The following is a 26542-nucleotide window of genomic DNA, read 5'->3' as shown; positions in this document are numbered from 1 at the left end:
CACGATGGGTGTGCCAGGACTTTGGGATGTCAGTCTCTCTTTACTTGCATACATCTCAGTGTTAAAATGCTCAAGTTTGCTCCTGCGCCACATAGGTCCTGCGCCCAGCAGGGAAGATGCGCTCGCTCACACACCTATCGGTCAAGGACGGTTTCGAGGCAAACCCAGACGGCAAGCGCGGCTTTCGCGTCGGCATCGATGCCAGCATATGGTTCTACCACGCAACATACGGCCGCGAGGGCGAGAACCCCGAGCTCCGCACCCTCTTCTTCCGCTGCACCCGACTCATGGGCATGCCCTTCCTGCCCCTCTTCGTCTTCGATGGCCCCAAGCGGCCCGAGATCAAGAGAGGCAAGCGCATCAGCGGCAAGAACCACTGGATGGTCCAGGGCATGCAGGAGATCATCTCGGCGTTTGGCTTCGAGTGGAGGATGGCGAGTGGCTCTGTCGTTTGCTCGAACAATACGCTGACTCGTTGTGTACTTTGCAGGCTCCCGGTGAGGCCGAGGCCGAGCTAGCATACCTCAACCGCATAGGGGTCATCGACGCCGTTCTCTCCGACGATGTCGACACCTTCCTCTTCGGTGCCAAGTTGGTCGTCCGCAAGTGAGTCCCCGTCCTCTACCCACACAACGCTCGACCACATTCACCGACCCCGCCCCCTCCCCCCCCCAGCCCGAGCGCGACTCTATCCGGGAACCGCACCAACCCCATGAAGAACGCCGCGGGCAAGGACGACGGGAACCACGTCATGACCTACGCCGCCGCCGACCTCCGCGCGCACCCCGACATCCAGCTCACCCAGGGCGGCCTCGTCCTCGTCGGCGTCCTCCGCGGCGGCGACTACTCGGACGGCCTGCACGGCTGCGGCGTCCAGACCGCCCACGGGCTCGCCCGCGCCGGCTTCGGCGACGCCCTCCTCGACGCCGCGCGCACCCTCCCGCGCGACGCGCTCGCAGCGTTCCTCGCGCGCTGGCGCGAGGACGTCCGCGTGGAGCTCAGGACGAACGCACGCGGGTGCCTCCCGCGCAAGTGCGCCGCCCTCGCGCGGGCCGTGCCCGAGGACTTCCCGAGCGTAGACGTCGTGCTCGCGTACGCGCGCCCGGTCACGTCCGAGGCGAAGGGCGCCGCGCACCGGAACGCGAACGTCGCGTGGGACAGGGACCCGGACCTGGGGCGCATCGCGGGCTTGTGCGAGATGTACTTCGAGTGGGGGGTGAAGGAGATCATCGTGAAGCGGTTCAGTACCGTGCTGTGGCCCGCGGCCGTCCTGCGCATCTTGAGGCGCGCGGCGATCTTGAGGGACGGGGAGGCGGGGGCCGGGCGTGGGGCGGGAGCGCTGGGCGAGCGGGGGGAGGAGGGAGAGGAGCCGGGCACCCCTCCGAGGAAGGGCGGGAGTGGGCGAGGTGCGCTGCCGGGCACGCCTTCGAGCGTGATCGCGAAGCACTTTTCGACCATGGCGCTGGGCGGTCCATCACGCGGCGCCGGGAGGACACAGGACAGCGACGGGGAAGAGGAAGAGGAAGGGGAGCGGCTTATCGTGAAGATCCACTCCGCGCGCGAGCACCCCTCCACGGACCGCATCCGCGAGTACCGTCTCGAGGTCGCGCCCGCGCAGCTCGTCCGCCTGTGCGAGGCCGGGGTCAGGGGGCTGCGCACGGCGCTCCCCCCGGACCTGTCCGACGACGATGAGGAGGAAGAGGTCGACGACGACGACGAGGGCGGGGGGAAGAGGAAGGGCAGGAGAGGGAAGAAGGCGCCCCCGGACCCGGAGAGCCATCTGAGGATGTGGCTGCCGGCGTGCATGGTCGAGATGGTCGAGCCGGAGATGGTCGACGAGTTCGAGGGCGTGCAGCGGTGGAAGGCGGAGAAGAAGGCGGGGAAGGGCGGGAAGGCGGCGGGGCAGGGTAAGGAGGCGGCTACGGTGGCGAAGAAGACGAAGGCTGGGGCAGAGCTCGCGGCAGCCGTTGCGGAGGAAGAGGAGGAGGATTCTGCGGAGGAAGAGGAGCCTCCGACAGCCCCGAAGGCCAGGGCAACGAAGGCAAAGGCGAAGGCTGGCGCAAGTGCGGAGGCCGTTCCGAAGAACAGTCGGAGCAAGACTTCGAGCAGCGTTGAAGCGGGCAAACGGGCAGAACCCCCCAAGATCGATAACTTCTTCAAAGCGAAAAAACCCACGAAGACGGCGGCAGCAGGCAAACCAGCCAAGACGACGACCTCTCGGGTGGCCGACCTGTTCAAAGCCCTTTCGTCCGACAGCGACGGTAATGAGGAGCGAAGCGTCCCCCGGCGACCACGCCCTCCTTCCCAGAAGTCCCCCTCGACTTGCTTGGCAGCCCAGCCGCCCTCTTCGCAGGTCTCAGCGAGATCCGGGTCCAGCTCTAGTCGCATCCTGAGCTTGCTCGACTCCCAACCGCTCTCCTCTCCCTCCCCCGCCCCAAGTCCACCGAAGGCGACCGCGTCCTCCCCGCCCAAAGCCCGTGCTCTCCAGCCTTTCCCGATGGACTTCGACGCGTATCCGCTCAACACGCCTCCAACCGCCGACGAAGATCCGTTCACCCCGGGCGCAGGCCCGTCGTCCCTGCCGACCTCGCGGGCGCGAGCGCGGTCCAGCCTGTCGACGTCCGAGTCCGACTCGCACAGTCCTTCGGCGTCCGCGGCGCACAAGTCCCCTCGCAAGTCCGAGAAGCACTCGTCCCCAAGAAGCACGCCGCACAAGGACGGAAGACCGCAGCGGACCGCCCTCCGTAGAGAGGAGGACGAGGAATCGTCTGACTCTGATTTCGAGCGGAGGCCGCCTTCGCCCTCGCCTCTCAAGGGCCGGCTAGCGACGGCCTTGGGGAGCGGGAGACGCGCGTTGGCGAGACGAGAGGAGGAAGAGGAGTCCGACGGGGCGTCTTCACGCTCCTTGGTGCGACCGAGGAAACTCGTAACTGCGCCCGCATCGAGCAGACTCGTGGCACGGTCAATTGCCGTGCGCAAGCCTGTCCGGCCGTTACCTGCGGATCTGACCATCATCTCGATATCTAGCGACTCCGAGTCAGATCCTCCGCCACCGAAGCTGACTGCGAGGGCTGCTGCTCCCCTGCAAATTGCGAAGGCACGGCTCAATACCGAGAGCGCGGGAGGCAAACCCGCGCGCAGAGCCTACGACCCGGACGACGTCATTGATCTGACCTGATTTGATTACCCTGACTTGTTGTATTTTGAATACAGTGTTGTGCTACTATCCGACAATCGGCGAGAAAGCTACTAATGATGGAAACATGATGAGATCGGAGAATGTGGTGCTGAATGCTACAGTGTGTAGAGAGACCAAGAACGATGCGAGTGTGAATGCAGATAACACTGGGAAACAAGGGTGGGTAGAAGAAGAGCAAGAGTGTCATGACATGAAGGCGTCCATCTCGTCAGACCGTCGTACGTTTGTGGGGAGGATCGTGCATCGTGATTAGTAGTACGCAGTGAAGTCGCGCAACCGCTGCTGGCCAGTCAGGGTGTCGTCAGGTTCTAGGGGAGGTTCGGCGGGGAAGACCTGGTCGCGGAACCGCTGGATGGCGGCGAGACGCGAGCCCCAATTCGTGACGACCTCATCGCGCTTTGTGTCTCCGCCGGTGCTTTGCCAGACGGAGCTGAACCAGTCTGCAAGGAGACTGAGCTGTCGAACGAGGTGCGGAAGGTTCGTAGCAGAGATAAGCTTGAAGTCGCCGATGGGTGTGAACTCCACCATGTTGGGGGCGCGCTGCACAGTCACCTTGAAGTACTCGTGCTCATGGATGTTGTTAGAGAAAGCCGCGATCGCACCGCGCGAGTGTGGCTCGATAACAATGTTCACAAACTGGAACTGCGTGGCGAGCGTGTCGAACCGATATGGCTTGCCCGAATCGTTCCAGACAATCCGGACATAGTCATTCCCGATGTGGGCCTTTTTGCTAGTGCAGTTCGGGTCATCGCCTGTGGGCATGAGTGTTGCAGTGTGGAAGAGGATCTGGCCTATGTCGTCCCACCATGCGTAGGCGTACTCGCCATCGACGTCAGGATCCAGTCCGCCATCGTAAACGTCGACTTGACCACGCAAGTAGATAAGTCGCCCAAGACCTTCGAGGAAACGAGTGTATGCCGGGGAGCCATGAGTGTTCCGTAGAATTTCTGTCTCGTGTTCTTGGCCGGGTGCAACATACATGACACCAACCTTGTGCGTGTCGATCACAGGCATCCTGTCGAAGGTGCGGAAGAAGCTGGCGAGCTTGGACCGTTCCGTCACTAGACGTCCTCGATTGACAGGCTGCTTGTCTGGGTACGCAGATAGCTGAAGCGCGAAGTAGCTGGGCTCGACGGACACCTCTTTTCGCCTTTGGGAGGGGGCGCTGCGACTCCAGACGTAGCCTGTGATGGGATCTGGTGGCGGGATACTGTGTGATCCTTGCGCCGACTTGGCGAGTGCGAGTTTCACATCGTCCTGTAGGAGGACCAAAGCATCAAACGACATTCTGATGAATGTAGATCTTACACACCAAATTCGGTTGGCCGTGTCCATTGAGCTCGTGAGGCGTCTCATCGCCAGCAACCTCCCCGTCGTTCTCTCTGTCCATCATGAGCATAGCAGATACGGAGACGAGGTCAGGGTCGACGTCGCCCAAAGGTATCATCGGAACGTTCTCTGCGCGAACTAAGAACTTCGTCAATCCCGAGGCTCTCCTGGAAAGCACCTCGATCCACCCCCGCCGTTCCAGTACACGAATAGTGACGACAGAGTTGCCTAGTACCCACGTCTTCTCGCTGGTCGCGGGTTCACTACTCCTTGAATGGAGCGTGGGGTTCATCACTATCTCGCAGAGCGTCGATTTGGCAGGTCGCGGATCCGCGCTGGCATAGGTGTACCTGGCAAGCCAGTCGAATGCAACCTCCGTAGGAGCATCTACTTCGACCTTCCCGCCGTTGGCGAGGAGCAGCTGCCGAATGATGTAGCTGACATGCTTCTGACGATCGGGTATGTCGATGGCGAGGAACCACACGTACATGATATAGTACGACATGATTCGAACATGCTGAGAGAGCGCCCATGAGATGGCGAGCGAACCGTCCCTGCGATTGTGGTGCTCGAGGTACTTGAGTGCAACGGCGAACACCATCTTGTAGTCGTTTTCGGTGAAGTTCACGAACAAGCTGGGTCGCGAGCCGACGATCGCAAGGAAGTCAATGATGTGGACTGCCATGGCAGGGTTCGACATGATCTGGGATAGCTTCTCCATGATGCGGGAAAGGTACTTCGCCATGGACGACTGCAGCTCGAAGGCCGAGAGAGAAAGGGCGTTCAAGCAGCACTTCTGCGTGGACGGCTGGCCACTGAGCCCGAGGAGGAATACTTCAACAAGCTGATGGAGAGGCTGCGGCGAGTCGAAACACCGCTGGTAGCTGATGAGCACCGTGAGCGTGTGGAACGCGAGCCCCTGCGCATCGCGAGAGATGATACCGTCGGGCCAGCGCTCGATCTGCTTCGCGAGCGACCCCTCTGAAATGCCTGAACAAAGAGCTGCGAGAAGTTTTCCGATGAGCTTCTTGGACCGCGGGCCGCAGAAAAGGTGCTTGTTCGCGAGCTGCGTCGGGAGATGGCAGAGCACATAGGACAGAATTTCCCACTCCCTCTCGGTCTCGATGACCTCCACGAGCTTTGCGAGATAAAGCGATGACTGAAGGATCGAATCAACATGATCCGGACGAGAAGGGTCGTACGACATGAAACCTTCACTCGAGACGTCCGAAGCGGCCACAGTGAACGAGAGCGTCTCTGGAATTGACCACATCGGGTCGCGTGCCCTCAGCTTGAGCATCGGCGTCGGGATGGGACGCGTAGGCACCCGTGAACGGCTCCTACTCGCCTCCATGCGTGGCTGGCCGCGACCCCTGGAAAGTCGGCGTCCATCGCGCTCCTGTGGCACGCGGGCACGGGCGCGCCTAAGATCATCGTCACGGAGTAGGTCTTCCACTGTCCCAGGCCCAGTCTCCGCACGACTGATCAGTGCAGCAAGGGAGGCGATGTTCCCATCCTTGTCATACTCGGCCTTTGCGAAGTACACTCTGTGATCACGGTCCGCACGCAAACGCACGAGGAATTGGAGCGCCGTTAGTCGCGCGCGGATGCACCCTGCGGCCGTGACGAGCTCCACGAGCTGCCGGAATACGCGCCTTGCGTGCCATAGTATATGAGCGGAGTGGGCGAGAGGGGTGAAGACGAGCTGGCTGAAGACAGAGATCAGGGCAATGACGGCGCCCACGGACCTGGGCGTCGAAGGGGCAACGTCGACAGCAGTAAGGGCGGGGGACGGCATTTCGACTGGGGTGGGCATGTCGTTGGTAGCTCGACGAGTCTTAGAATGGGAACGCGTGCCCGACGTGAACTGTGATAGGAGATTGGAGAAGGATGGCAATGCGCCGGCTTCTTTTTCCCGCTGCGGAGAAGGGTAGTCGGAGGACATCCGAGACAAGATGGGTGAGGTGGTCGCGATATTCGTCGGCCCAGGTATTGCAGGTGGAGATGCCGCAGAGGACTCCATCGTCAGTATCGACGCTGCATCATCTTCGTCGTCCAGCCTGAGCTCGTGCGCCATCGTGAGGAAGAAATCGAGAATCTCTTCGCAAACCTGTTCTTCCTCCTCGCATGCTTCGACACTGGAGTCTTCTGCATGTTTTTCGACGAGACGGAGAACGGCCTCGTCAGCAAGGACGTTCCAAACGACCAAAGCGGGGTTATCCTCGAGCTCGTCGCCCGTATGCTGCTTCCATATCTCAAAAACCAATGATGCGAGTGGTTTCCGATACGCAGGGATATCCTTGACGAATTGCCAGACGGCCTGAAGATGCCCCATGGCGTGCTGACGCGTCGATGACCGAGAAGATGCGAAGAGATCAGGCATCGTCAGGATACTCCTCCAATGCTCGAGCCATGTAAGTGCTGTAGGCGATAAGCACTGGCGGTCTGCCATGGTCACGAGTAGATGAGAGAGATCGCGATCAGGAAGGTGGTCGGCAATTGATAGAATGATGGACGGAAGTACGGGGAACAGAAGTGTAGTCTTGAGGTCCTGCGCGAGGATGGTGGACATCGTAGAGAGGAAGGATATTGAGCGATCCGGGTTGTCCAGTGAGATTTGCGCAGGGGACCCATCGGGTTGCCTTCCGCGGAAAGTCAATGCGCCATCGATTGCACAGAATTGGGACGAAATGTACATACTTGAGCGACCGAATGTACACGACCAGCTCTCGGGTGATTCTGCCTACCGCCTCGATCTCTTCGTCGTCGACGTCTACGTTGCCGCCACGCTCGTCCATTTCTTGGTGCAGGGCGATGGTCTGTATGGTGTCTTTGATGATAGCAGCAATCTCATGCAGAACGGCCTCCTTCTGCTGCTGTGACCTATCTGCGGAACTCGGGTCGGGCAGTTGAGCTATCCATGCTCTTGACGCGCGCGAAAGCACATTCGCGAAGCGGATGAGCTCCCAAGCCTCGGAGTCGTCCTTTCCCCAGGCACGCTCCATTATCGTTCGCTCTACCGCGAGATGCGTTGGGGCGCCTGCAGGAGAGTAGTCCATCGACGTGGTGAGGGTAATCAAGGCGCGCGCCAGGCGACTCTGGAGCGCTTCCCTGATGCACATCCGGATAGCGCGGAGCGCACCCAACGACACTTGGGCGGAAGCATGAAAGTCTAGCTCAGGAGACGGGAATAGATGACGCTTCAATAGCTGTCTACTTGACGAGGCGTAGGGTCCCGTAACCAGCTGGTTCAAGAGAGTCCAGACTTGTTGCTCGAGGGTGTGTTGATGAGGAGCACCGGCCTCCAGAGAAACGCGAGGTAATGGTGACATGTAGAAAGCAAGTGAACGGAGAAGAAGGGGTAGGATTCTGGATAGATAGATAGGCCCAAGGGCAACAAGTCGCTCCGAAAGATAGGTCATGTAGGCGTCCACGATGATGTCAGCAGGCTGCTTCAGGAGCGAAAGTTTAGGGAGGGAGGTAGAGGAATGATGCCGCCGGTGCGAGAGAGGCAGCTTCGGCGGTGTGATCGTTTTGGAAGACTGGGGTTCAAGAAGAGGGGAAGCAGAGGGCGTACCGAGCGTGAAGTCAGGAGGGATAGATAGAGCCTTGTCCAAAAGCCTCTCCCAGAGCTCCACGATTGTCCGAGTGTCGTCCTCGGTGATCCGTGATACCACCTCTGGCTTGCTGACGAGGCGGATAAGGAGCGCGGTAAGGGTCTCGACGCTACGCTGACGGGCAAGTCTGTCCTCGTGCGTGTTGGTGTCGGATCTCGTGAGCGCGAAGCCGTCGAAGGCACGCTCTATCCAGCTCGCGAGCAGGCACAGTATCTGACTCTCCATTCCGATCGTCTGGGAGCCGGAGTTTACAAGCGCGCCCAACGCTTTTGTGCGAGAATCCCAAAGCTCTTGTGACCATGGTACATCCACAAATAAAGCGAGACAAGAAAGGCGGTCTGCGGTAGAGACGAGGGACGCACCGGGTCCATCGAGGAAGGCAGAGAGGATCTCGAATCCGGCTGCCTGCAATGGTGCGGGGGACTCGGACGAGCATAGAGTTGCAAGGATAGGCTGGAGTGTAGCAAGACGAGGGAGAGGGGCATGCGCACCGAGGGTGCCAAGTGCACTGGCGAGAGACTTTGCGTAACTGAGGGAGGGGACAGCAGGAGGAGTGAGAGCCTCGATCAATGCGTCGTATTGTAGAGGCGGGGAAACCGTGGACGGAGCGGGTGTCGGGACATTCTCTGTCCTGCCCCGGCGTACCCAGGGACTAAATGAGAAAGTGCTGGTATTCGCTCTCTGTCTCGCAGGTCTTTGTGTGGCGTCATTCTGCGGAGGCATTCAGCGCAGTCCTGGATGCAGAGTCAATGTGGCGGGCTGAAGACAATGCAGGCAATGCGGAGCTTACGGTCGTGCCGGTGAATGACTCGTGTAATAACAATTGAGCAGTAGAAGTGTGGTACTAGGAAGCAAAACGGTATCAATGTGAACGAAAGGAAAGCGGAGGACAATCGGGGAGTCGCATGTATGTCGAGGTCGAGGAGGAGGAGCTTGAGGGGACCGTTCTGCGGGCGCTAGCGCTTGTCGTCGATCGCCTTACGTACCTTCCGGCGCCTCCCGACCCCGCTGTCGGTCCAAACGTTACGCTTCTAGTAAGTAGTACTAGATCCCCACTGTCTGTCTAGCAGTTCTCCTTCTTATCATGGAACTCTAGTCACAGACTACAGAACTTAAGTGATAGCAAATTCGGATAGGTGAAAGTCCAGTAGCAGCGCATCCTTATGCCGTTGACGACTTGCCGCCGCCGTGTCGGTTTAAATATATCAGGAGTCCGAGAGCCATCGCATCATCCATGGTTTCGTTAGAATAGTGCTTATCATCTCTGCAAATTCCGCAGAATCGTGTAGCGAGCAACATCTCTTTCTCTCCAACGATACTCCATACTCATGTAGTCAGTCGCAGACACTATTCTCCTCGAGCTTTCAGAAACGCTCCACGAAGTCGTCGAAGTAACCGATTCGTGACGCAGTAGAACATGGATTCAAACGTCTTCAAGAGAAGATATCACTGCAGAGAAGTCTTCAAGGGTTGCGAATCAGCCGGCCGGTGCATCGCAGGACCGTATCTGCCCTTTACAGCTTACCTTGAACTGCTTTCTTGGCCATGGCCATTCCCTTTACTTGCCCCTTCTCCCGCTCTCCTTCCCGTGCTACGGCGAGCTTGTGCCTCTTCTCCGACGTTACCTGCTCGAAAATCCATAGGAATTAGGCTGTCGTAATAGCAAAGACTGATGCGCACCAAGAGCGCCTGTTGTTCCTGTTGTAGCTCGAGCCACAATTTGCGAATGTGGTCTTCAACCTGAGCATACTCGAACACGAACTTGTCGTATGCGCCATTTCTGTACAAGGTTTGCGTGTTGTTTGACGGATGTGCTTTATGTCTACCCACATTTCGGTAACAGCAGCAGTGTACTCCTCGATTCTCGCCAAGAGCTGCCATCCATTAAGAAGCACGTCAGAAAACGATATGCGTGCAACAGGTAAGTACTCACGCATTTATCAAGCTCTTCTTTGGCGTGACGGACAAACTTGGATTCTTTCTCTCTTCGCTTTTTCTCCCATGAGGCTGCGCGACCGCGACCCTCAGTCTCACGATCCCAAATTTCCTGATATATGCGCTTACATTGCATCTGTGCTGCCACCGCTGCCATAAATCTACACGTGCAGGACATTGATTAGAGAATGACAGCAGTTTGAACACCGAGTCTTGCCCTGTATCATCGGCGTTGTGCTTCGCGTTGAGAAATCGGTTGAGTTTCGGCTGATCGTGTTAGACGAGCGTATAGAAAGCATACCGGTTCACTGCGCTGTGCAGGCATATTAACTGTTCGTTCGAAATATGAACAAAAGACGAAGAGGAGAGTTGAAGGCGCAAGAGAGCCCTTGAGTGGGATGGAGGCCGCTTCCACTCAATCCGGCCCGAAGGTCTCGGTACAAGGAGCGCTCTGCGATCGTTCGCGGGAGAGATCTGAGATAAGGAGTGCCCGCCAAGACAGGATGTCTGTCTGATCCGAGAAAATCGGTTATGGAGCGCAACAAGCGACCTGCGACTTGCCCAATTCTTCAACACAGCGTCTGCGACCAAACCGCTTGTGGCCTCCTTCCATCTTAAACCTCGCATTGATGTCAGACGTCCGAGGGTGAACATGAAGTTCTGCAGCCGTAGCGGCCGTGGTAAGGCGATTACTCTTCACGGAGACTTGTGTCTTCACGTGGAGGAAGAAGCGGGGATGTTGCCGAGGACGCCGTGAACGCAGCCAGAGCGGGCACCCGCTTTTGTATTCTCCTTCCCGCTTGCCCGGCGACTTTAACCTCCCAGGCGGGCATGAGCAGGTGTGTTGAGTCCCCCAATGCTCCCCCATCCATCCTGGATAATCTCAACGTCGTCCCGACATATTCCGGTTTGGCAATACCTGTCTAGCATTCCACCAGAGCCAACCCTGTCGCTGCCTTCGTCAGATATCGCAGCAAGCATGGCGGGCGTTCCTACACAGATACATACTCACTTGCAGGACGCAATCGACTCGTCTAACTCGCAACATATGAGGATATACCTCGCCATCCAGGCGCTCGTTCAAAACCAGGTCGACCTGATCTTGAAGGAGACGTACCAAACGCGCTTTACCAATTGGAAGCACGAGGATCATCGCAGTACTTGCACTACAGTGAGGTCCAAGCTCAACTTAAAGAAGAACCTCCTCAAGGAGTATCCTGGTCTCCTGTCCGGCCCACAGGCTGTATCCCTTCGCGACGACGACTGGACGCCCAGCTACATCATCTCCGCCTGCATCTTCTCCGTACAGCTTCAGGTAAAAGTCCACAACTCGAACCTGCGGGTATGCAACATTATTTGGCGGAACGAGACGTCCGGGGCCACCGCACTGACCTTTTACAACAACCATCTTGATCCCATGTCCTCGTTCCGGCATGTCATCACCAAGGGCCTATCGACCTACAGGACTTCCAAGTGGACTCTGGGCAGGCGAGGGCTGGGCTTCATCAGGGCAGCTCATCATCTCATGGGAGTCCTCAAAGAAGGCCTGCCAATTTCGGAGGCACGAAAGTCTCATGGGATGGACCTCCGGGTGGGTCACACAGTGGGCGAGTTCTATTGGCAGGGAGGCCTGAACACGGGGTGCGCAGAGAGTCTTGTCCTCAAGGAGGAGGATCTCACACCCTTGAGCCTCAAGAACGTGGAAGGCCGCCCAGGTATGTCTGTCGTCTCAGAGCAGTCAGAGGGCTCATGGTGATCGTTCTAGATTTCCAATTCGCCTACGACACAAAGGTCGATAGGACTCTCGGCGCATCTAAGCATACTAGAGTACAGGCCATTTACTCGACCCGCCACCGGTACAAGCTCTCTGAAAAGCGCAAACAGGCTGACACCCGAGCGACGGAGCCGACTGATGAACGCTCCTTCGTAGAGGCCGACGAAGTCGTGGTCACTGTCCGCGGTCTCAGTGGTGCTCTAACTCCTGAGTATCTCTTCTCTGGGATCTACAGTATATTTCCTCCTGAGAAGCAATGGCCAATATGTCTGTCCCCTTCCGCACAACCCATCATCTCGTTCTTCACCCCTTCCGTCGTCAACGCAGGTCTTGGGGTCGCTAGTGTTCCTCAGTCTACGCAGGGACGATTCTACTATCGGGATCATCTAGTCGCCAATGTCCCTATTGGTTTCAGCAAGATTGGCATCAACTATTTCGGTATCCTCGACGCATCTTCTAGCGGCCTTGAAGGACTAGTCCCTGGTAACTTCTCGACGGAATTCCAGCAGCATTTGTTCGAGGCGACTGATACGGCAATTCGCACCCACCCCGATCTTTCAGTGGGGCTCGCAGAGGAGTTCCTCGTTGACGCGTCGTCACTGCCCAACGACTGCGGAATGACACTCCGCACGGAAGGTAGAGACGCTTATCGGACGGCATTCGAGACAGCATGGCAGCGCCTCAACCCACAGCTCGCCAACCACCCAGGCGGTGTCTACCCATATGTAGCAAGTCTCGACACCGCCGAGGAGGACAAGGCCCTCATCGTAGAACTGAAGATGTATTCTATTCCCGTCCACCCCCGCATCCGACTGCTACTGATGAAATCTGGCGCGTACCCTCCGATCCGCGTATATGCTGAGTCTCTACTGCTTTCCGCTTATAGCGCCCCGCATCTTCAACAAGGGACGGACGTCCTGAGGGCTGCACTCCGGAAGCTGTTTCCTGAGTCGGATCTCGCAGCGGACCCGCTGTCTGTGCGCCAGTACACACACTCGTACCCTCGTGTGGTGTGGGACGAGGAAACGCGGATCTTCGTCATGGCTTCGTCGTTGGCCTCCCGATGTCCTGCACACCTGGGCGACGCATCTGACCATGAAGGTGACGTGGACCGCGACGAGCGGCCTGACTGTCTATGTTGGCTCCTCCTGGCCCTTTCAGCCGCGGTCGCGAGTTGGCAGTCCAAAAAGCAGGGGGCGGATCCGATGACGGTGTCTCCCTCGGACGAGCAGCTGGCCCATATCCTGCTGGACTGTTTCAAGACCGCCATGCCTGTGCTTCGCACCGTGCGGTCGACTCCGCGGGATGATGATGCATGGGAGAAGACCGCGCGTGATGAGGGCGGCGACGATGACGACGACGCGCTAAGCTACCTGAACGAATCCGAAGGCCAGGCTGCGCAGGTGGAACCTCCGACCCAGTCCGGCGACCCTGAGACTCCTACTGCCCCGCCGTCGCGGTCAACGTCGGCCGCTTATCCATCTCCAGTTTCCTTGGTGCTGCCCCGTACCTGGGCCCTGAGCGGTGCTCGGTACGTCCATCCATATAGTTCAGATACAAATTCTATTCCTGATCGCGCTGTCTGTAGGTCACTCAGCACAGCGCAATCTCGCCCCGGGAGCGTGATGGCGGGAGCAAACCGATCTCAGTCTGCGAAGAAAGCTTCCGAAAGAAACCCCAAGGATTCACCCGCAACTATCTATGCAGAGGCTCGCAAAACATTCAAGAAGATGACGAGCGTTGGGCGGCTTGGCGATGCTGCGATAATGAACGTAAAAGCGGCCTACGAGAAGGAATCGGCAGCGCTGCGAGAGGAGCTCGCTCAGGAGCGGGCACGAAGCGCTGCGCTCGGCGCCGACCTAGCGACGGTCAAAAAGGAGAGCAAGGCTGCGCTAGCGAGTAGGGATGAGACGATAAGTCAACGTGACGAGAGCGTACGAGCGCTCACGGCACGTCTCAAGGAGAAGACGGAGTTTGCAGAGACACAGACCTTGCTTGCTCAAGATCAAACCAGACGCATCCGGGAACTGGAAGACATGAACACAGAATGGACTTCGGATATGAAAGTCCTCAAGGCCATATCCGCGAAGTGGCTGCAAAGCCCTAGTCCTCGTTTGACTAATGACGCGCATATAGCAGAGGAAGAGAACGGGCCAAGGAAAAAGCCCAGACTCACTTTGTGACATTTACACTCGGGATCTATCGGCTCTGTAGTTGATATGTTCTTCCAGTCCCAGCTCTCGATGTTGTGATTCGCGATCGGTTGTTATTATTCCCTCGGCTCTCTTCACACGTACGTTTCGCTTTCGAGTCTGCAGTGATTGATGATGGTACGCCAACAGCGAGGAGTCGACTCGATCACATTGCGACTTATCACACGCCTAGCAGCAGAAATGTACGTGAGGACGAGTCAAGTTTTGTCTGTATTTTCCGCGTCTTTTTCAATTCTACATTTTCTGTACCGCTCAAGAGGTGGAAATCCAGAGTGCCGAGTCCGTCCACATGCCATCATCGTTGACCCAACGTCAGCCCCTCGACAACTCGCTGCAAATGCATTCGGTCAGTCATAGTAACCAAACACGCCGAAGATAGGCTCGCGAACCTGAAAGCCGACTCGATGCACGCCTTGACCTCCCGGTAGCTGACGACGAGACAGCTTTGCTCGTCGCGCGAGACGAGCATGATGCGCTCGTCCGTACCTGCGTCCAGCTTGTTGAGACACGTGAGGACGTGCGTAAGGTTCACGACCGGCCGACCGAGTTCGTCGACCTGGTGGAAGACATAGTCTCGGAAGAGCTTGACGATGTACCGGTCGCCTGTCTCAGACCATCGGGTCTCATGGTTGTGCCTGGGTGTTAGTTTCCAGTGAATAGATGCAAGACGAGAAGAGTTAGGGGCACACACTCAGGACGCTCATTGATGAATCCGAACTTGCAGAGCAGGCGGACGAGACGGCCGTTCTCGAGCTCGCTCATGAGCTCGTTCTCGAGGCGGTCGACGCCGCTGAGACGAATAAGGGACATCAGCGGGTGCTCACAACAGTCAACAAGCTTCTAGCACTCACTTCTGAGCTTCGTCGAGCTCGGTGAGTAGACGACTGCCAATCATATCGAATAGCTGTCCGATGTTCTGAATACTGTCGTCGTCAGGCTACACGCCCACAGACCACGCAGCGACCAAAGGCATTGGGAGACCACAAGGCGCACCTTGTGCGGACCACCTTTCGAGATGAGGAACAGCGCAACGCTCTTGAGGTCCGCGGAGTAGTACCGGCCGAGGTGGTCGATCGCCTTCTGGAGGTTGTTCATCGCGGCTAGGTTGCTGCAACACAGCATGAAGACGAGCGCGCCGAACATCGTCAAGTCGTCCTGCTGCATGAACGAGATGTCCGAGTGAAGGTCGTGCAAGAGCACGTCGACGATCCCGCACGACCCGATCCGGACCCTATCGGATGGAACGTCAAACACCGGGTCCGTTCAGGAGATAGGTGATTGAGAGCATGCCTGTTCTTCCCGGTGATGAGGATCTTAGTGGGGTCGATGAGACGCACCGCGAGACCAGCGTCGTGGACGGCCTTTATCGCGTTCGCAATCTGGATGACGTATGACCAGATGGTGCGCTCCGAGATTCGGTTGGACTGTGCTTGCAGCCGGCCGTTCTGGAACTGCGGCGCCTTGGGCTTGATGTGTGCCTCGTACAGCGTCTGCGCGTTCGGATGATCGTCGTAAACGACCACGAGCGCTGTATGCTCGTGAGGAAACGATGTAGGGATTGCCCGACGGGAGAAGCTCACAGTTGTCGTTGAATGCGCGGGTTGTGAAGGCTTCGTGGACGGAGACAATGTTAGGGTGCCTGAGGCGCGACCACGTCTCGATGGCGCCGAACGCAGACTGATTCATGAGACGGAAGTCTTTAGGAGAACGGACCCGTCAACAGACAATGTGATGGCTCATGCCAAGCAACTCACTCTCGACACGGCGCAGGATGTACGTAGACCCATCAGTAGAACTTGTTGCACGATATACCATTGAGTACCAGTTGCCAAACTTGCGACGGTCGGCGCCGATGGGTTCTAAAGGAACCAAGGTATGGTAACCTTGCATTTCCTCTGGTAGCCCGAGACCAGGAGGGGCCGTAGTGTGGATTGTTTCTGATCGCTTCTGCAGCTCTTCTCGGATGTCGTCCGAGACGAAGTATTTGTGTGCGAGAGCCTCAGGGCGGGGAAGGGTGTAGAGGTGGTAGTTGAGCTATGTGCAAGGTCAGTGGAGAGAAAGGTTGGAAAATTAGGTCCAATGTATACCGGTTGGCGGGTGTAGGTCAACGAGGCAGAGTAGTATGCATCGATAGCCGCTCCGTCGTAGCCTAGCATGTGTTCAGGTGGCATCTCATAAGGATTTGCGGAGGACTGTGGCACCGAAAAGCCTCAGAATGCGGACCATAACATCAAACACGCCAATGATTTACCATATGCGGATCCTCAGATGGGTGGCCGTTATGATCTGCATATGCGTAAGGGTTGTAAGGATCGTACTGTTCAGGGTCGGTCTGTGCTTCGTGCTCCGGTTCTTGCTCTGAGGCAATGGACGAAGGAGGTTCGGAAGAGGAATCGCTGAGAAACGATTCAGTATGGTACAAGCGCGTTGAGCGCGCGGGGGACCGCTCGAGAGGACGGAGAGGATGAGTCTGGTCCCAATACTCGGAAAACGTACGATGATACAGATGTTTTCTGCTGGATGGAAGCCGGCACTGCCTCTGAAAGAGAGGGACTTCCTGGGTGGCCTTTGGGGATGAATACAGGTGCGTTTACTGCTTGAGCAGGAAGAGCGGCGGCCGGAGTAGGAGAATCAGGCCTGGGCAACACTAAATGTCATGATGTATTACGAGGAGGAACATGACGTACGCGGAGAGTGGCTCGTCGCGCTAGAGGGAACATGAGAGCCGCCGATGATGTCCGGAATGGAGGATACGCACCGGAGGATGATAGTAGATACAGCCCTTGTCTTGAAATTTACACGATCTATACGATGTGAGGACGCGTCCAACGCGCCCAAAGGAGAGGAACGTACCCATAAATGAGAATATTCCTACACTGTCTTTGAGTGGAATCTGGAGGGGAAGATGAGATGGCCGGAGATGGCAGATAGGCGGGAGGACGGACCCTTCTTGGAAGGCTTCGGACTGTCTGGCTCGTCGGAAGTAGGGGCCGTGATCTTGACGGCGGAAGAAGAGGGGCGAGAAAAGAAGGACATGTCGCCGTGGGCCATCTTGGACGACGCGGAGGACGGCGACGGTGTCGACGAAGGGCTTTCCAAGCCGTCGTCGGTGCATGCGCAGAGATCAACACAGTCAGCTACTTCATCCCAGGCGCCTGTCCCAAACCCCGCCAAAACATACGCCCACACTCGCAGGCGCCCACGCTTATCCCGTGCCGCCGGCCCCGTGTACGGCGCTCACCGCAACCTCGCCTTGCTCTCCGACGGCCATCTCCCTCTCCATGGCTAGCCTTGCCCGCGATGCCGCAGCTTTCCAGACCGCTCTCAAACGACAGGACTACGCCTCATGGCGGTCCCAGCCTCCACCTCTGCAGCCTGGCAGCTCGTCGTCTGCAGCCGACGCCGATGGTGACTCGAAAAAGAAGAAGCGGCCAAAATCAAGCACGTCTCCTCTGCTCGACTCGTCTGCCCTTGGTGTGAGCCATGGCTGACCTGTCGTCCAGATGTTGTCTACTCCCAGCCCGCAGACACCGGCACAGGCACAAATGTCAACACCCAACTCGTATACCTCGTCAACCATCTCAAGGCCACAGGCAACCCCATGCGCCTCCAGGACCTCGCTATCTTCACCAACACCCCAGTCGACACAGACAAGGTGCTCTTGGAGAAATTCAAGGCTCATGACCGAGTCATCCATGATCCCAAGACTGATCTGTATTCCTACCGGGTGCGTATCTGCCACTATTCTTGTTCCACCGCATAGAATGCTCAAGACGCGTCTTTGAGTAGCATGACTTCAACGTGCGCAACAAGGCCGCCTTGTTGACCGAGATCCAACGTCAGACCCGCAAGGGTGGCGGCTTGTCTGTGCGCACTCTCAAGGAGAGCTGGAAGGAGGCGCCACAGGCGATCGAGGAGCTCGAGAAGGAGGGTGAGGTCTATGTCACGCGGACGTTGAAGGACGGCCAGATGCGTATGGTCTTTTGGAACGAGGTCAAGCCAAATGAGGAGCAGGGCGGTATGGCCGTCGAGAAAGGTACGTCTTTCACCATGCGCCTGTGTAGGCCGCGCGAGTTTATGTCGCAACAGAGTTCCATGACCTGTGGCATGGACTCGAGGTGCCAAACGACGTCGACCTCCTCAAGGCCCTCGCATCCGAGGGTCTCCAAGCCACCGCTTCTGCCGCCCCCGTACCGAGGGCTGGTGGGCAGAAAAAGAAGGGCAAGAAGGCTGCCCCTCGACAGCGGCCGGCTCGGATTACGAATACCCATCTGAAAGGCATCGTCGACCTGTCGCGCGACTATGTTGCCCCTGGTGCGACGCCGAAGTAGGGTAGTGTTTTATCTCGGACATTACATGCGGGCATGCCTTGTACATCATGTATACTTGACTCATGGTTTGTGCAATGAAGACCAGCCCTTCGTACGGAAGTGCCGTAGGTGTCGCGTACATTGGTCTTACTGCCAGTGAGAGGAATGTTAGATTAAGGCACCAGACCCTCTCCTTGGAACCAAATGAATATGTGGATGTGGTATGGGGAGAACGTTTACGATTTCACGCAACTGGCTACGTAGCAGGCTGCGTAACCACGTATTAACGCAGTCGATTGATGGCGAAGCTCGCCAAGCTCTGTGTGTATGCAGCCACGCAGTCGTGTAACTGCGCGTCTATTGTAAGTTGTACATGGAGCGCCCTCTGGCAGGAGTTCGGCGAAGGGCATGGCTCCAGTCTATACATCCTGCAAACCCCTTGAGTAGACTCATATTGAGCGCACTGAGAACTGGATAAATGGTAGAGAATATTTGGACTATAGTCGATCTACATCGCGCAAGGAAAGACCTTTGTTGCAGGGGCCACTGAGAACCAAGAATAGGATCCTTAGCATCGCTTACCCGACTCTGCGATTACACGACTGCACGCTTGTGTTGTAAATGCGAAAGCAAACGCGCGACTGCGTGCATGCGTGGCTACGTAGCCAGTTGCGTGGAATTGTAAACTCTCTGGGTGTGGGAGCCATTGGGTACATTTTCAAGTAACAGCAGAGTCCAGACGACGAATTCTGGCAGCTTTGACCTTCCTTTCTGTTACTATGAAGCAGCCCTCGCCCGATGGTTCCCAAATCCGATATGTGCATCGTCGTAACCTATTTGGATGATGCCAGGTGCTGCCGGAGGCAAAGAATCGCAGGGGACAAGCAAGCAAGGCGTTATCTAAGCGGTGCTGTCGGGATATTACTGTATATGGAATTCCATTCGTTGTGGCGATGTGTGCTGTGGGCGGCTGTAGTTAGGTTTGCTTGACCGACAGACACGATGAGTGCCAGCGACAAGAGGCCCGGACAGCGTGCGACGGCGCGTACACCTCGCGCGAATACCGACTCGAGTAACAAGCAAGTCATATACACCCTCTTCGCATCCGCAGCCGCGGGTACTGCTGCATGGTACTACTCATTCATCCACACACCGCCTTCGTTCACCGTTCTGCCGTCTTCATACGCGCTTTGCGCAGATGCTGGGAAAATATATACGGCTGATCCGGTGAAACCCAATGTCGACTGCATTGTTGTCGACAAGCAGACCATTTTGACCACGGGCGCCTTGCGTAGGTTGCCGTTCCGCGAATGTTCGTCTTATCCAACCTAGTACTCACAAGACATACTAGTGGAGGTCCAATCCTGGTGGGACGGCTATCAGAATGAGCTCATTGCGAAATGGTACGGCAATGAGCCATCTGCGAAGAAGCCTTTGCCCGTCATCAATCTTCGACCTGGTTTAATCGTTACCCCAGGGCTCGCAGGCATGTTTAGCTCACCTTGTCACCGACATCGCGTTGGACACTGACATTCATCCCTAGATGCGCATGCCCACATATTGCAGTATGGCTTCAAAATGCAACTTCGCCTCGATCAGGCACGGTCTCTCTCCGAGCTTTTGGACACGCTGGAAGATTATGTCCGCAAGCACCCGTCCGGTCCTGATACTTGGATCGAAGCCATGGGATGGGATCATACGAAATGGTCCGACACGGATGGCTCATTTCCCACCGCAGTATGATCGATCTTCGCGTGCTCTTGGTGTTCTCTTCTGACAATTGCTACCCAGGCCGACCTCGCATCTCGCCCAACCTTGGCCGCTCTCCCAATAGCGTTGCATCGAGTCGACGTGCATGCCTTATGGATTTCTCCGCGCGCTCTCGAGCTCACCAAGGCGCACAATGGTGGTGGTCTCCCGGTGTCTGTTCCCGGGGGCGAAATTCTCCGCGACTCTGCTGGCGAGCCCACAGGCATCTTCGTCGATGCCGCACAGAGCCTCGTGCCGGTGCCCAAGTGGTCAAGACAGCAGGTACGCGAGTATGCTGACCGCGCGATCAAGGATGCACTCGCTGTCGGCTTGACAAGCATTCATGACGCTGCGACGAGTGTTGAAGAGTTCGAACTCTTCAAACAGTAAGTCCCTCGGCCTCATTGGCTTTGAGTATACTGATATCCCGTTAGATTGGATACAGAACGCAAACTTCCCGTACGCGGTGCTTGTGTCTGTGACGTGTCCGTTCTACTGATAGAGTATGGCAGATCAGAGTGTATGCCATGGCCGATTCTGACCGGCTCACTCTAAAAGAAGCGAAACAACTCGAGATATACGATACAAGCCCTACAGCCCATGTCCGTATGCGCAGCGTGAAGCTATTCACTGACGGCGCTCTGGGCTCGTGGGGAGCGGCACTACTCTCTCCCTACTCGGACAAGCCGGACGCGCATGGCATTATGCGTCATCCCGAAGAGGAGCTTTTGAAGACCGCCCGTGAATGGTGGGAAAGGGGTTGGGGTGTCGTGAGTGTTGTCTTTGTCAAACCATCATTTGGCTGAGAGCTGATGTGGATGCTACTAGAACATCCACGCTATCGGAGATCGTGCCAACAAGGTCGTCCTAGATATCTTCGAGGAGATTGGCAACGACCCGGACGACAGCGATGCTATCGCGAAGAGGAGACCCCGTATCGAACACTCCCAAATCATGCGTCCGGAAGACCTGCAGCGATCTGGGAAATTGGGAGGTGCGTTCTGTTGAAGGGACAAGGAGTGCAGCTTATCAACCTCCCGCCGAATAGTCCTGACCAGCGTGCAACCGACCCATGCGTGAGTCTTGTTGGAGTTCTGCTTCTGTGTTTGGACATGAGCTTACAGTAGCACAGAACAAGCGATATGAACTACGCAGAAGCGCGACTTGTGAGTCATGCTATTGCCGGAAAGCACGTGGGTTTATTCATTGCCAACATAGGGACCCGAGCGTATCAAGGGTGCCTACGCGTACCAGACTCTGCTGCAGGCTTCGCGGAACCATGTCCTGCCTCTCGGCTCCGACTTCCCCGTCGAAAGCATCAATCCATTGTACGGATTTTATGCCGCTGTAGCAAGATTAGACAACGAGGGCAATAGCCCTCACGGCTCTGGAGGATGGTCGGTTATCTTCCTCTCCTGCGCGCAATTCCCCGTGCTCACCCCTACACAGGTATCCTGCAGAACGCTTGACGCGAGCCCAAGCCCTCAAGGGGATGACCCTCGACGCTGCCTATGCCGCGTTTGCGGAAGAAGTTCTCGGCTCGTTGTCTGCCAGCAAACGTGCAGACTACGTCATCTTCGACAGGGACATCATGGACGAGAGCCGGCCAGTGGGCGACATTCTTGAGGCGAAGGTGGAGGCAACCATCATCGATGGTAAGGTCGTTTATGGAGGAATTTCAGGCAATAGCATCCTATAGTGTGTTCGATAATCAATAGGTACGATTGCTACACGGGACTTTCTTGCTCTTGTTGCTCTCGTTCCATCGCGCCAGACGTACACACCTCCTAACGAAGGTGATAGCACTGATCGACGCCATAAAGTTCATCAGAAGAATATTTCGCCTTAAAAAACGGCGACGTGCTCAGAAAACTCGTTTCAAAGATGAGTAGCTCTGGAAGTACCAAAGCGCACAATGCCAACTAGTGAATCTGCGAAATGTTCATGAGCAACCTGGTAATGCTTGAGCCCAGCTATGTGACCCATCGCACAAGCTAAGCACAGTATACAGTGAATGCGATTTCTCAGTGCCGTGCGATGAAACGAGGGAACATTGCATGGTGCCAATGGCTAGCCAGAATGACATTCTGATGACGATGTCGTCGATTACGCAAGACGAAGGATACGATGTCTATACAGCGGATGAGATAAAGGGTAGCCCGTGAATTAGTTTCGTGTGCCCCGCGGACGGATAGAATTGCGGAAGAGAGCACATGAAATAATTACTGCGATTGCGCGTGGCGGTGATGAAGGGACATCAAGTGAATGAACACGGTCGGGCAGAAAGGACGAGATTGACGATTCAGAATATGACCCAGGGATACAAGGTGCGCGCCCCGACAGCGACAAACAGATCAACGATACGATATGGGCAACTGATTCAGAGAAACGTGAGAGGAGAGTGGGAGTGAAGCTGGAGCGGTGAAGATCAACACAGAAATAGTACGGTCCTATGGACGGCAGAGCGTGGTACAATGGTGGTGCGGGAGAGGAACTGCTGGGGCGGCTTCATTCTACTACATATGCGATGCGACATGCGTGTGGATCATAATGGATGCGTAAGATGCGACGTTGTCCTCCTTCAGAGGGCGAGTGATTGCTGGGTGCGGCGACAGTAGCGTTGAGTGAGTAGACATAAACGTAGAGATATATGGAAAGTAAGAGACTGTAAGTTTCACGAGACAAAGACAAGAGCTGTAAAGAAACGATTATCAGGCAAGGACCCTGACTGAGACTAGCTTCACGCCGTCGCGCGCTTGACCATCTGAGACCCACAAGGATTAGATCGATATAAGATCAGATAGGGATCGACGTACCTCGCGAGCCCATCGAAGCGTCTTCTTCGTTTCGGGTGCCATGCGGCCCTTCATGCGAAGCTCGTTTGCGAGCCACTCAGCAAGAAGGAACTGCTTGATCTGGCCGTTCGGGAAGGTGTCCGCGAGATCGCCAACCAAGCCAATCGTGAGCTTGATCGTGCTCTCAGTCCTCTCGGAGTCCCCGAGACACCGTTGTACGAGCTCCAAGATAGAAGGGACATGAGGCAAGAGAAGCTCCGCCTTGGGAGTGTTCTTGAAACCAGCGACGATACCCGTGTACGCCTCAAGAATGCCCTCGCGCAGTAGGCCGACATATTCAACGAGATCGATGTCAAGCTGTGAGCCGATGAGTTACGTCACGCCCGACAGCAAGAAGACGTAGCAGTACTTACAGGGTTCGGCTGGACGGCACCGGCTTGGCGAAGTACCTCCATGGTAGTCTGCAGATACGGCTCGAAGGCAGGACCGATCGCTATTGCGAGATCGCCGAAGCACGACAGGATGGAGATCTTCACATTGCGGTTCAGGACATCGCTCTGGAGGTTCTCGAAAAGCACGCTCATGAAAGCGCTGCAATACTGAGCGGTCTGGTCGCCAAGAGCCCTCGATATGTCACCAATGATACCAACGGCAACAGTGCAGAGCTGGGTGTCCTCATGCGCCTTGAGGGCTGGGTAAAGATGAGGGAGGAAGGCGGGGATGTAGGGAGCAAAACCCTGCTCGAGAGCAGCAGAGAGAGCCCCGACGACAAGGAAAGCGTCCTCGACGAGGGTAGAAGTCTTTCCCGCTGCGTTGATTAGTTGGAGGATGAGCGTCATGATACGGTCCGCAAGAGGTTGAACGCCGTCGTTGAGCTTCCGGATTACAGCCTATGCACACCGTCAGTCTGAGCCTGACTATCATGGAGGGAATCAGGACATACGGTAATGACGCCACAGAAGTTGGTCATCAAATCGCTCCAATTGTTGCGGTCATCGACGCCCACGATTTGGTTCTGCATCGTAGTGAGACAAATAGTTCTAAGGCGACTTTAAGACTGCGCACCTGCATAGCAAGCAGTTGTTCCATTCTCATGAGAATAGTCACCGCAGTATTCTGAACCACAGGGATAGTATCGGAGGTGGCGTGGGTTACGAAGGACGTGATAGCCTCATACGCTGCAGTCCTCTGTATACCTTCATTGGTGGCACTGAATTGGCGCGATGCGATGGTAAGGTGATGAACGCAGGGATTGAACAGCTAACTCACGTCTCCGTAACGCGCAGCAGTGCCTGAACGACCCCGTCGTAGTATGGCGAGAGAGGGCTAGGGTTGGTGAACGTATCAGTCTCATCCCCCTCGATGAACCCGAGTTGGTCAGCAAGGTTCATGAGCGCCCAGCAGCAGTTCGCAATAATGCGTGCATTGTCTTGAAGACCATTGACAAGGGCGGAGACGAGTGGGTGGAGGTGCACATCAGGACGGATCGAAGAGATCAACAAGTCGCAAATACGTCCAAGCGTCCAGGCGACGGTGTCCTTCACGTGAGTGTTCTGGTCTCCCATCATGTCAATGAGGATCGGCAAGGCTTGTTGAACGAGTGGATTGAGCACTGCGGGGTCGGGCCCGTCGAGAATGGAGCCAAACACCATCACAGCTGCCTCGCGCAAGTGCCAGTCAGTCGCGCGAATGTTGGCCTCGATGAACGGAATGACAGCTGGAACGATCGTATCTTGGACGGCAGTCGAGAGATAACCAAAACAGGTCGCGGCGGCTTTGGCGACGTTCCACTCATCCTCATCGTCGTCCTCATCTTGATGAGTAAGGAGATCCAGGAGCACGGGAACAATCTCGGGAAGTGCAACCTTTGCGAAGAACTTGCTCTCGTTCTCGGGGACCTCCCCGTATTCGTTCGCCTGATATGCTGGTGAGCTGAAGGGGATGTGAAAATATCATACAAGCGTACCTCCGATGCCTCCCAAGCAAGCTCGGTCTCGAGCTCACAAACTGTAGACCAAAATTCAATGGCTTGAAGGGCGATGTTCTCTTCACTGTGCTTCATGCCCATCACAGTGAGCTGTACAATGTCCATTAGTGTCGGCATCTATGTGCGAGGTATTTTTGACACTTGCCCCAAACAACGCGCGTTCCATGTAGTAGCCCATCTTGTCGTAGTACAATGACATGATCTTCACCAAGCACTCAAACGCTCCAACCTGAACAGCCGAGTTGGGGTTCTGAGTAGCCTCGCACACAACCTGCATGATGTAGTTGCGCTCTCCCTAATTTGACTTATGAGCTTGCTCGGGTCACGCAGGGAGAATGAGGTCTTACTTCACGCTCAAAATTGTCGCGGACAAACTCTAGTGAGTTAAGCAGAGCCTGAATGGCTGCGAGTTGAACATCCTGTGATGGCTCCTCTTTACGCGCGCCGTGAATGACAGCAGTGAGGATCTCATTCGAACGCAGGGACAAGATTTCCGGTTTCTACAGGATTGTGAGGTGATATCAAATACGAAGTGTGGACAGGGACGCACGCTTTGCAAGGACTCGCAGATGAAGCCGATCGCTTGGAGGGTAGCCACCCTGAGGTTCACATTTGAGGGGTCACTCACGAAGCCCAACAAGATCCCAACGACATCCATCCACTGCCCTTGCGGCAACTCCACGGACGCGATAGCGGAGACGAACTGCGCAGCCACCGTACCAACCTTGCCGTTGGGGGAGGCGAGGGCCATGAGCGCATCCTGTTTGACCTTGTTCTTCGTGTTCTCGTCAAGAGCAAGCCAGCGGTTGGCGTACTCGGCTTGCCGCGCGATTTCCTGTTTACAAAAGAGAAATAAGGATGTGGCGCCCGTGCAGCGAGCGAATTATGGAGTAACGCACTCGTGCCGATAGGGTATTTTTGAGGGCAAGGCCAGCAGCATTCCGAACGTGGACAGGTGAAGACTCGTTGACGAGCTCAGAGGAGAGCATCAGCATGTACGCCGGCTGGATGACGGGTATGGTTAGTGGTCTGGCGCGGATGTAGCGGGAATGGGACGGGGTTCACATAGTTCTCTCTAGATGCGCTCTCGAGCTTTTGGGTCGCATCTTCACGCGTGTGTGCATCTGGAGGTATAGTAGAGGATTGCTGTGAGCACACGAAATCAAGGAGGACGCGCCGTCTGGAGCGCGGCACCGGGATGGAAAGAAAATGGACGCACCGGCGGAGAGGGTATTTGCGAGTAGCTCAGTGGCATTCATGATCGTGGCCGAAAGTATTGTCAGTTTTTTCGGGTGTGGAGATGGACGTTGTACGAGCAGAAGAGAGTGGTGGTTGTCGTCGTAGATTGGGACGGGAGTGGCGGATGGGGGCAGAATCCAAGGAGGGCAGGAGCAGGGTCGAGGGAACGCTTTCCGTTTCGGCCCCGGCGTTTCTTTGCCATCCGCCTCGCGTCCGCCAGTCTCCCTTGTCTTTTGTCTCGACCACACTCATCAGCACCGCGAGCTGGCCATAGCAACTTCTGCGTATCTAACGGACTGTCAACGCTGGTCTTTGCTCAAGGCGATCCTGCTACTGTTCTGAACCACTCAGAACCACATACGTGCCCTTATGTCTGACAGAGTATGTTCCTTCAC

At 56.4% G+C, this 26542-nt stretch overlaps 7 protein-coding genes across 7 annotated transcripts; 4 read left to right on the top strand and 3 right to left on the bottom strand.

The window, feature by feature from the left end:
- Positions 1-4: 4 nt before the first annotated feature.
- Positions 5-2115, top strand: DICSQDRAFT_127846 (PIN domain-like protein; the record flags this gene model as incomplete). The annotated part of the gene is made up of 5 exons (XM_007366997.1): positions 5-28; positions 96-449; positions 491-606; positions 676-1907; positions 2027-2115. 5 exons carry the CDS (start codon positions 5-7, stop codon positions 2113-2115), a joined length of 1815 nt encoding a protein of 604 aa, XP_007367059.1.
- Positions 2116-3448: 1333 nt separating this feature from the next.
- Positions 3449-10258, bottom strand: DICSQDRAFT_127845 (uncharacterized protein; the record flags this gene model as incomplete). Its single annotated transcript, XM_007366996.1, has 11 exons — positions 3449-4456; positions 4512-7170; positions 7229-8435; positions 8508-8674; positions 8791-8856; positions 9132-9153; positions 9671-9770; positions 9826-9925; positions 9976-10019; positions 10079-10152; positions 10210-10258. 11 exons carry the CDS (start codon positions 10256-10258, stop codon positions 3449-3451), a joined length of 5496 nt encoding a protein of 1831 aa, XP_007367058.1.
- Positions 10259-11059: 801 nt separating this feature from the next.
- Positions 11060-14037, top strand: DICSQDRAFT_171333 (uncharacterized protein; the record flags this gene model as incomplete). The annotated part of the gene is made up of 3 exons (XM_007366995.1): positions 11060-11795; positions 11846-13385; positions 13443-14037. The coding sequence occupies 3 exons, from the start codon at positions 11060-11062 to the stop codon at positions 14035-14037; spliced, it is 2871 nt and encodes a 956-aa protein (XP_007367057.1).
- Positions 14038-14362: 325 nt separating this feature from the next.
- Positions 14363-16238, bottom strand: DICSQDRAFT_63666 (uncharacterized protein; the record flags this gene model as incomplete). The annotated part of the gene is made up of 8 exons (XM_007366994.1): positions 14363-14702; positions 14759-14857; positions 14919-14983; positions 15061-15298; positions 15322-15595; positions 15648-15764; positions 15822-16101; positions 16155-16238. The coding sequence occupies 8 exons, from the start codon at positions 16236-16238 to the stop codon at positions 14363-14365; spliced, it is 1497 nt and encodes a 498-aa protein (XP_007367056.1).
- Positions 16239-17348: 1110 nt separating this feature from the next.
- Positions 17349-18555, top strand: DICSQDRAFT_155866 (transcription initiation factor IIE subunit beta; the record flags this gene model as incomplete). Its single annotated transcript, XM_007366993.1, has 4 exons — positions 17349-17508; positions 17571-17794; positions 17857-18103; positions 18157-18555. The coding sequence occupies 4 exons, from the start codon at positions 17349-17351 to the stop codon at positions 18396-18398; spliced, it is 873 nt and encodes a 290-aa protein (XP_007367055.1). The 3' UTR covers positions 18399-18555.
- Positions 18556-19367: 812 nt separating this feature from the next.
- Positions 19368-21860, top strand: DICSQDRAFT_137677 (uncharacterized protein). The gene is made up of 11 exons (XM_007366992.1): positions 19368-19668; positions 19729-19863; positions 19921-20114; positions 20169-20512; positions 20561-20585; positions 20639-20896; positions 20955-21120; positions 21175-21202; positions 21259-21292; positions 21345-21523; positions 21576-21860. The coding sequence occupies exons 1-11, from the start codon at positions 19380-19382 to the stop codon at positions 21823-21825; spliced, it is 1902 nt and encodes a 633-aa protein (XP_007367054.1). The 5' UTR covers positions 19368-19379; the 3' UTR covers positions 21826-21860.
- Positions 21861-22320: 460 nt separating this feature from the next.
- On the bottom strand, positions 22321-26249 carry DICSQDRAFT_88190 (ARM repeat-containing protein). Its single transcript, XM_007366991.1, has 13 exons — positions 26128-26249; positions 25974-26032; positions 25808-25912; positions 25459-25743; positions 25256-25408; positions 25048-25203; positions 24888-24998; positions 24191-24837; positions 23987-24131; positions 23865-23936; positions 23335-23811; positions 22943-23278; positions 22321-22890 (listed from the first exon to the last, which is right to left on the bottom strand). The coding sequence occupies exons 1-13, from the start codon at positions 26165-26167 to the stop codon at positions 22867-22869; spliced, it is 2610 nt and encodes an 869-aa protein (XP_007367053.1). The 5' UTR covers positions 26168-26249; the 3' UTR covers positions 22321-22866.
- Positions 26250-26542: the final 293 nt, after the last annotated feature.

Source organism: Dichomitus squalens, assembly GCF_000275845.1.
Source record: "Dichomitus squalens LYAD-421 SS1 unplaced genomic scaffold DICSQscaffold_22, whole genome shotgun sequence".
Lineage (NCBI taxonomy): Eukaryota > Fungi > Basidiomycota > Agaricomycetes > Polyporales > Polyporaceae > Dichomitus > Dichomitus squalens.
Note: the sequence above shows the minus strand (reverse complement) of the source record. Positions and strands in the feature narration are given on the sequence as shown.